The sequence below is a fragment of the Mesoplodon mirus genome (genome assembly GCF_964341445.2).
Source record: "Mesoplodon mirus genome assembly, chromosome: 18".
NCBI lineage: Eukaryota > Metazoa > Chordata > Mammalia > Artiodactyla > Ziphiidae > Mesoplodon > Mesoplodon mirus.
Genome location: NC_138994.1, coordinates 34,052,623 through 34,061,716, shown reverse-complemented (window position 1 = coordinate 34,061,716; position 9,094 = coordinate 34,052,623). Strand labels below are relative to the sequence as shown.

The window sequence follows — 9,094 nt, the reverse complement described above, 5'->3', positions numbered from 1 at the left end:
AGGGCCCCGGGGCCTCTGCGGGAGGGCCAAGCCGCGCGCCTCTCCGAGCCCTGCGCGGGGCCCTCGGGCGGGAATGCGCGGAGCCGGGACGCGGTGGCGGGTAGGGGGCTGGGTCGCGCGCGGGAGAGGGCGGCAGGAGGGAGCTGGAAGAGAGTTACCGCGTGAGAGAGCCGTTAAGAGCCCGCGGTCTCTTTGGAGATGCCCTGGCCAATGGCAGAAGCGGAAGCTGCTTATATGGGCGGGGCGTCGCCACGGCAGCAGGAGACGCCTTGCGAGCGGCTACTGAGTGCCGGTCCCCAGCCGCTGGCTTTCAGAGAGGCGCCGGCGGGCGTGAGTGGCGACGAGGATTGCTGGCTGGGCCCTGGAGCTGGGAGCAGAGAGCCGCGGTGAGGGTGGGCGGTGGGAGGAATTTCTTTGAGAAGCTTCCTTTGGCCCGGGCTGCGCTCTGAGCCAGGTAAGGGACGGGGAGGGCTGCCGGCCGTGGGAAGGGAGGGCGTCAGTACCAGCCCGCTCTCCCATCCGTCCCCGACGGAAGTGGAGGGCCCGGGGACTGACATCAGAGGCGTTTGGGGGACACTCACTTCCCACCCCCTTATAACTCTCTGTATTGTTTCCTTCCTTCCCCTTGAGCCCCATCCTAATATCCCTTTTCAAAGATCAGACGACCTCCCCCGCCCCCCGACCCGTCGTACTGCCCTCCTGGACTCTCTCGCCCCATTTCCATTGGTTGTGGACGGAGAGAGGGGGGTTAATTCCCCGCTTTGAGGGAGAAAGGGGTGGCCTCGCATGCCCCTACACTATTCCCTCGTTGGGCTAATTAAGTCTCCTCTAAAAGATCCAAGAGGAAAAGAGCGAGGCGAACCCCGTGTGGGTCGGACCCCCGGGCACACCTTCTGTTTCCCAGACGTCGGCAGTAAAAGATCCTCCCCGGCTGCAGGAAGGATTTTAGTAAGAGCCTCCCCCCTCGCCCACACTCTCCCCTCGGGGGTGGGGAAAGAGGGCTCAGTTCCCGCTCTGGTCCCCGCAGGCACCACATTCCGTTTGGAGGAGGCTACCCCCGGATCGCGGGATGGAAGCCCGCTTCCGGGAGGCTGCGTAACTGAAGCCGCGGGAGTCAGCGGGCCGGAGAGCTCGGCGGCCACCCTCGGCTCGGCTCGTGGATGTTGACAGCCCCCTCGGAGAGTCCCCGCAGATATGGCGGAGAGCTGGCTACGCGTCTCGGGAGCAGGGGCAGCGGAGGAGGCCGGACCGGAAGGCGGCCTGGAGGAGTCCAACGCCCTGAATGACAGCCTGACCAGCCTGCAGTGGCTGCAGGAATTCTCCATTCTCAACGCCGAGCTCCCCGCCCTGCCTTCGGGGGACACCGACCCCCACGGCTCCCACGAGCTGGCAGGCTCGGCCGAGCCGGGGTCTCCCCTGGCGGCGGACCCCGCCTGCCTGGGGCAGCCGCACACACCCGGCAAGCCCACGTCCTCCTGCACGCCGCGGAGCGCCCCCTCGGGGCTGCAGGCCTCGCCTCCCGACGACGTGGACTACGCCACCAACCCGCACGTGAAGCCGCCCTACTCGTATGCCACGCTCATCTGCATGGCCATGCAGGCCAGCAAGGCCACCAAGATCACCCTGTCGGCCATCTACAAGTGGATCACGGACAACTTCTGTTACTTCCGCCACGCTGATCCCACCTGGCAGGTAGGGAGGCACTCCCTCCCTCCCTCCCCATGCCCTCGCGGACTGGACTCACATCCCAGATCCGCAGGCCAAGTAGGCGCGGTACGGCCAGGGCCCCGAGAGAGGAAGGCCGTCCAGGAAGGACCTCAAGGGAGCCCAGTGCTTGGACTGCTGCCCCTTTGACTTCAGAGACGGAGGAGGGAGGATGTTCAGAGGGCTGCAGGGGTGCCGACATAGAGGTTCAAGTGGAAAGAACTTGTCACTCGTCTGGCAGGCTCAGCCCAAAGACCAGGGCTGAACTATGCGTGGACACAGCCCCCCAGGGTAGGTTGATGGACTGAGGGACACATTTTTGTCCCAAGTCCTGGAATTCCTCGACACTACCCTCCTCAAGGTCAGTTTGTCAGGGCCTGACTGGAGGCAGAGCATCGTTCCTGCCAGACTCTGCATCCCGCCTGCTTTCAGTTGGCTGGAGGGGCTCTGGGAGGGGAGAGGGGCGTGCTGCGGGGTGTGAAGGCCATCGGTGTCCCAGTGGAAGGGCTACGGGGCCTTCCGAAAGCTGCTGTGCCAGCCCCCACCCCAAGCCCTCCCTAGTTTCCTGCCTACACTCCTCCCCCTCTTCTCATCAACCTCCCTGGGGGGACAATTACCTCAGCCACGTGCTTTCCACAGGGGCTCTTTCCTCCCACACTGGCTTCATGTTCCAAGTCTCCGGAACCTGGCACAGAGCAGCCAAGGGGCCCAGACCACCATGTAAACCTCCCAGTCTTGCCAGGGGGCACTACTCACCTGCCGGCCCCACCCACCAGGCCCCAGACCCCTGTGCCCCAGCGTGGTTTGGACTGTGCACCCAGGCCTGAACAAGGCAGGATGGTGATTCAGGCTGGGCACACGCTGCCCTGAGCCTCTTCGACCATCAGGATCAGGGGCTACTTGGGGACAGAGACCCTGAGGATGCACAGATCCTTCCCTGTGGCACAGGTCACAGGATCAGAGTTCCTGTAATCACAGCTATTCCACGATTGCTTGGGCCCTGACCCTGGGGCAGGTACCATTTGTAACCTTGGTGAGAAAGCAGAGACCCTCCACCACCCCCCACCCTACCCCAAGCCTGAGAGGCCCCAGGAATGAGCGCTATGCTCTTGGCTGGGTAATAATCAACTGAGGCCTCAGAGCCTGGGGTGGGAGGAGGGGGACATGGTGGGTGAGGGCCCAGGCCAGCAGCCGGCTCTAGAAACAAGGAAAGTCATCAGATCCTCCCACACTTCATCCCCCCCCCCACACACACACCCTCACACCCACTCACTCATTTCACAAACAGAGAAGGCCAGCCAGGCCCAGGCAGAGGGAGATGGCCGTCCAGGACCTGGGGGAGCCAAGGTCTTTGACCAGAGGCCGCAAGCAGCGGGGTAAGGGAGGGAGGGCAGGACAGGCTGGCACTGAGAGCCACCCTGCGGCTCAGGGCTCGGATGACCGAGCAGGCAGATATCTTGGCCAAAGGGAACAAAAGCTCCCGACAGCACTCCCAGCTCCTGGTGCCCCGTGGCTGGTGTCCCAGAGCCTCCCGCTCAGAGCAGCGCCTCTGTCTCCCCTGCCCCCATCGGAGAGAAGGTGGTGGTGGGACTGGCAGTGGCTCTAGGAGCCCCCCATCACTGACCCCACCCACTCTCCCAGCTGTCTTCCTTCTCTCCTACCTCCCTGTGTCCAGAACTCCATCCGCCACAACCTGTCCCTGAACAAGGGCTTCATCAAGGTGCCTCGGGAGAAGGACGAGCCAGGCAAGGGGGGCTTCTGGCGCATCGACCCCCAGTACGCCGAGCGGCTGCTGAGTGGGGCCTTGAAGAAGCGGCGGCTGCCCCCAGTCCACATCCACCCGGCCTTTGCCCGCCAGGCCGTGCCAGAGCCCAGCGCCGCCCCATGGGCCGGGCCACTGACCGTGAGCACCGAGGCCCAGCAGCTGCTGCGGGAGTTCGAGGAGGCCACTGGGGAGGCGGGCTGGGGTGCAGGCGAGGGCAGGCTGGGGCGTAAGCGTCAACAGCCGCTGCCCAAGCAGGAGGCCAAGGTCCCGCGGCCCTCCAGCCCCCTGCTGCTGACCCAGGAGGAGCAGGGTGAGCTGGAACCCCTCAAGGGCAACTTTGACTGGGAGGCCATCTTGGATGCTGGCACGCTGGACGGGGAGCTGGGCACGCTGGAGATCTCGGAGCTGATCCCGCCGCTGAGCCCTGCCTCACACGGGGACGTGGACCTCACCATCCATGGCCACCACATCGACTGCCCTGTTACCTGGGGGCCTCCAGCGGAGCAGGCTACCGACAGCCTGGACTTTGATGAGACCTTCCTGGCCACATCCTTCCTGGAGCACCCCTGGGACGAGAGCACCCGTAGCTCCCTGCCCCCCGAGCCCCTCTTTGAGGCCGGGGATGCCACACTGGCCTCTGACCTGCATGACTGGGCCAGCCTGGGCGCCTTCTTGTAAGAAGCCAGGCCCTGCCCCACCTCCAGACAGCACCGAAGTCTGGGCCCAGACTGCCCCCCTCCCCGCCAGTGCAGGCCCATGGACACCCTACCGCCCAGGCAGGGGCTGGGCCAGCTCACCCCACCAGGCCACACGGCCCCCAGCCCAGGCCATCCTCAGATTCTAGTCCAGCAGGCTGAGAATTGGGGCCCAGGACCCAAATTGCTGCCTCCGCTCCCCAGCCCCCCATACACACAGTGTTTCATTGATCCACTTCTTCCCTGCCCCAGAGACACGCTAAGGGCCCTGCACTATGAGAGCTGCGGCTTGGAGGGGCCCTGGCCAAGCTGGAAACATCAGTACAGGGCCCGCCCCAGAACACCTTAGCTTCCAAGCTTCTCTCTCTCCTGCTCTCCTCCCCAGGTCTCTATCCAGAGCAAGTTCCCAGGTACAACCAATGCTGATTAGGTGACTGCAAATGAACACCCAAGAGGCCTCTCCCGGCAGTCTGTGAGGAGGAGCTAGGCGGAGGGGGGAAGAGAGAGGAGACAGAAAGGAGGCCGGGGTGCCGGGTGGAGCCAGGAGATTTTCTAAGGCCTCTGGGATCTTCTGGCTTCATCCCTAGAGGTGGGGCAGAGGGTATGTGTCCCTAATCTTTGAGCCCAACTTGAGGCTGAGAGCAGCGGGGAGATGGGGATCTGGGGGTTAGGGGCTGGGGCAGCCAAGCTGCGGAGGGAAAGGGGACAGACAGACTAATGTAGTGAGTGTAGCTAGAGCTGAGGCTTAACTGGGAGGGACGCAGTGCTTGCTAGAAACACTGGGACCAGGAATGGGGGGATGGCCCCGTGCCCTTGCTTGCACTCCTGCAGGGGAGTGTCTTGCTCCACCATAAACGCCCTGGGCTGCATCCCACATCCACTCTCCTAACCCATCGGGCAATTTAACCTTTTTCATAGAAAGTGATTTACAATAAAAACATTTTTTAAACTAAAGTTTTAAAAAGTCTCAAAATGGACCTGCTTGCAACTTTCTCTGGGGAAAAGCATGGGCCAGTTTTGGGGAGGCCACGGCCCAAGGGGGAATGGCTGGGAGGAAGATGGGGGGCACCAAAGGCCTGCAGAGTGTCCCCTGATGCACTCCTCATGATCTCTGGGTGCCCAGAGAGAAAGGGGCTGAGAGGCGGCCCTCGGGGGTCCCCTGCAGCCAGGGCCTCGGCACCTCTCTATGTGCAATGGGGAGACTGTACCCACAGCCCCGAGGAGCAGGCGGCAAAGGAGGCACAGCCCCCTCCCTGGCCCTGGGGACTCACTCACAAAGGCCGTTCTTGCCCAGGGCTCGGCTCACGTTCCTCACCTCGCCCAAGTTGAGGGCCTGCCCAGACTCACCTGCGGTCCTCGCCTGGGCCTGTCTCCAGCTCCTCCCTCCCTTGGTCCCTTCCTGAAGGGACAGGGTGTGAGGTCAGAGGGCCCCAGCCCCTGGGGCCCCACTTGCCACCCTGGGGTTCATTCACCCCGCCCAGGGCCTTCCCTCCAATGCAGGTTGGGGCTGAGGGAGGCCATCAGGGCAGACGGAAGACGGGGTGCCTAGACCCTACAGCTCCAGCCTGTGAGGAATCAACGTACCAGAGTTCTGATGGGGAAACTGAGGCACAGCAAATATGTGACACTCAGCAGGCACCTTTCCACCCCCTCACCCCAGCTTTGCCTGGAACCCATCTCTCCCCCGAGCCTGCACCTGGCCCCGCCAGCACGCCCTTGTGGTGCACAGCCCCTTCCCCCAGCACTCACGTGCACGTGCGCACAGACACACACACACACACACACACACACAAACGGGCACTGTCCTACACAATCCTGCCCAGCCTCCACGGGCCCCTTTCTCCTGAGGCCCCTTTCTTTCCTTGCACTGGAGGCTGGCTCCAGGACAACCTGGCATTCCCCCGCCAACTTGCTGCTTTCCCTTGCTAATTACTCAAAATATTTTCGAAGGGTGCGCACACTGCAGGGCCAGGCGGGTTGGGGCCTTACAGAGCTCAGGAGGCAGCCCATCCCCTTCCCACCGCTTGCTGAGGAGGCTGCCCCAACCTCCCTCTGAGACTCCCTTCACCCCCTAAGCAACGACTCCCTCCCTCTCCCCACCACCCTCCGGCCTTCCTGCCCACGCTCCCCAGCACTGGGGGAACATGGGGGCTCCAGCCTCTCCACTGGTCCTCAGGCTCAGCCTCCAGCCCCCGCCAAAAGGGGTACATCCTGGATTGACAGGTGGGGCCGGTCACTGTCCCCCCTCCTCACCCTCTGCCTGGGCCCATGCTGGGGGAAGAGGGGCAAGGTCAGGGGCTGGCAGAACTGCCTGCCAGGTAAGAAAAGGCTGAAGAAGCTTCTGGCTGCCAGGAAGAATCCCCAGGAGCTCCTGAAAATCCCTATGCTTGGGACTAGCGTCTCTGGGGCTGGGACCCAAACACTGGCACTTTTAAGGGTCCATGGATGCTGCCAACGAGCAGCCAAAGCTAAGAGGGGGCTCCGAAGCGGCCAGAACACAGGGCTTCACACACCCTTTCAGCAGGCAGCGTTTGGGGGTTGGCGGTGGAGGAGGCGGGAAGCGTGAGTGGATCCTGTCCCTCCTATTCATCCCTGCCCCGGCCCTTGGCTGGGTGGCTTTTTGAAAAAACGTTCAGTGACTCCGTATTTATTTAGAGATTCGATGTAATCCCAGTCAATATATATTTTGCGCCCTTAACAGTAAGTTGCAGACAGGCTGCCCCATTAGCACTAGATACTTTAGTGTGTGTTTCCTTAGAACAAGGACACACCTCCATAATCCCAGTACCACCATCACAATCAGGAAATGAACACTGACCTGGTAATCCCATGTAACCGCAGACCCCCTTCACGTCTTGCAGATCACCCCAGGAATGCTCCTCTCCATTCCAACATCCCAATCCAGGACCCCATGTTGCACTGAGTTGTCCTTTCTCTTTTGCCCTGTGTGGCTTTGAGCCCATGACTCAAGCTCTCTGGGCAGGTTTCGCATTTCCTTTGATCTCCACTTTTGAGGTGAGAAGCCCTTCAGCCACTTGACCCTCAGGTGTGGTACAGTCCCTTCCCAAAGCAAGAAGCTAGCTTTCTGTCTCCTCACTTTCCACCTCTTCCCTATCCTCCCTCCCCCATGTATCGCGGGCCAGGAAAGGGATGAGGGGCAATGTTCAGGAACTCAGTGTTTGGGGACCCTCGCCGTCTGCCCACGGGACAGGCCACCCCCAGCTCCAGTGACGGGAAGGCCCCCGGGATGGGATTCCATGCTGGCCTGAAGCAAATGTGCCAGGCCTCCTGAAGAGCTGAGCTGAGGGCAGGAAACACTCTTCTCCCCGCCTCTGCCCCCCTCAACATACTGGGGACCCAGACTTGAAGAAGGAAGGTCATGTCCATGGTGTCCTCCCAGGTCAGCACCGACACCGTCTCCTCCATGTCCGGCTCCTACATCGCCCCTGGCACGGAAGAGGACGGGGAGGCTCTCCCCTGGCCCCGGGCCGCCAGCAGGACCCCCTCAGAAGAAGGAGACGTAAGAGAGGAGCATGGGATCGCCCTCGCCGCTCTGCTCTGCTCTGTACTCGAGTCCCAAGGAGCTCAGTCCAGGGCCTGCCAGGGAGATCGGCAAAGCCCCCCAGTGCTCGGGAGGGGAGCCCTGGAAAACACGGTACCGGGTTGTTGAATCAAAGACTCCCTCAGATGTGATCTTCCATGTGGCACCACTTCTGTCCTGAGGACTTGGTTTGCGCTTGCTGCCAGGCGAGCTGGGTAGGAGAGCCGGTGGCATCTGCACCTTGACTTTTGTTGCTCCTTTGCAGGTGACGCCAGCGGCGTCTCCAGACTGCAACTTTGCGGGCCTCGTCGCCACCACTGAAGAGCAGGATGCAGAGGTAAGAGCAAGGTGGACGCTGGTGCCCCTCCCCGGTCAGAGGGACTGCCGGCGCTGGCACAGGATGCAAATAGGATGGGGGCTCTTCTGGAAGAAGCCTTCCAAGGTGGTGCACTTGGATCTGTTAGAGGCAGGGTGCAGAGCAGAGGGACTGTCCGGTTAGCAGAGGGCGCTGGTCTCAGCATAATAGGCGTGGGGTGAGTTCCAGAGGGAAGTCTTCCAGGCCAGACCCTTGAGAGGGTGTTTGTCCTCCAATTCACTTAGTATTTACCTGGCACAGGCATCTCACATCTTCCTGGCACTGGGGGACACAAAGACCGAGTGACATGGCTTTTGCCTGCCCACACCCCCAATCCACCCATCCCACCCATCCCGGAGCTCCATCTGATGGAGGAATCAGAGTTATAACTCAGCGTGAGCAGTGCTCTGACGGAGGTGTGCCTGAAGTATATGGAATGCCCAGCTCCCAGTGGGGACTCTACAACTTTCTCTTGAGCCAGATGTTCTCAAAGGAGTATCTGGATGGGATTGGGGATCCTAAAGGGTTCCTGAAAGTTTTATGATCTCACGGTTTGCTTTTTCATTTGACAACTTTGATTTCCACCTGAGAGAAACAGTGTGAGCTAAACTATGACCAAGGCTATTCCTGACAGTCCCAGGGTCCCTCTGTAAGGTGCCTCAGACCTGGTCCCTCTGGAACGTGCCTCAGACCTGGTCCCTACGGGCCGATCCTGCCTCGCCAAGCAAAATCTGCCTCTGCTGGGCCTCCCAGCCATCTCACACGGACAGGAAATGTATGGATAACATGAGGGTGATTAGTTCTGTCTTCTGACAATCAGTAGACTCATTTCACTGCTTTATGGACTCACAGTGCCTTCCTTCTGTCCTAGGGAAATGAGGTTCTAGAAGAAGAGGACGGATCACCCACACAAGAAGATGGTAAAAGACCTGGTCTTTTGCTCCCTTTTATTATATTTCTTTCCCGGGTATTCTCTGAAGGGTAGAGAAAGGGGCACTGGTGTGACTTGGTGGCACTGCTCAAGGGTGTGGCTT

At 61.2% G+C, this 9,094-nt stretch overlaps 1 protein-coding gene across 1 annotated transcript; it reads left to right on the top strand.

Annotated features, from left to right (window-relative positions):
- Positions 1 to 1,194: 1,194 nt before the first annotated feature.
- LOC309793855 (forkhead box protein J1-like) lies at positions 1,195 to 4,147 on the top strand (the record flags this gene model as incomplete). The annotated part of the gene is made up of 2 exons (XM_082604632.1): positions 1,195 to 1,692; positions 3,380 to 4,147. 2 exons carry the CDS (start codon positions 1,195 to 1,197, stop codon positions 4,145 to 4,147), a joined length of 1,266 nt encoding a protein of 421 aa, XP_082460758.1.
- Positions 4,148 to 9,094: the final 4,947 nt, after the last annotated feature.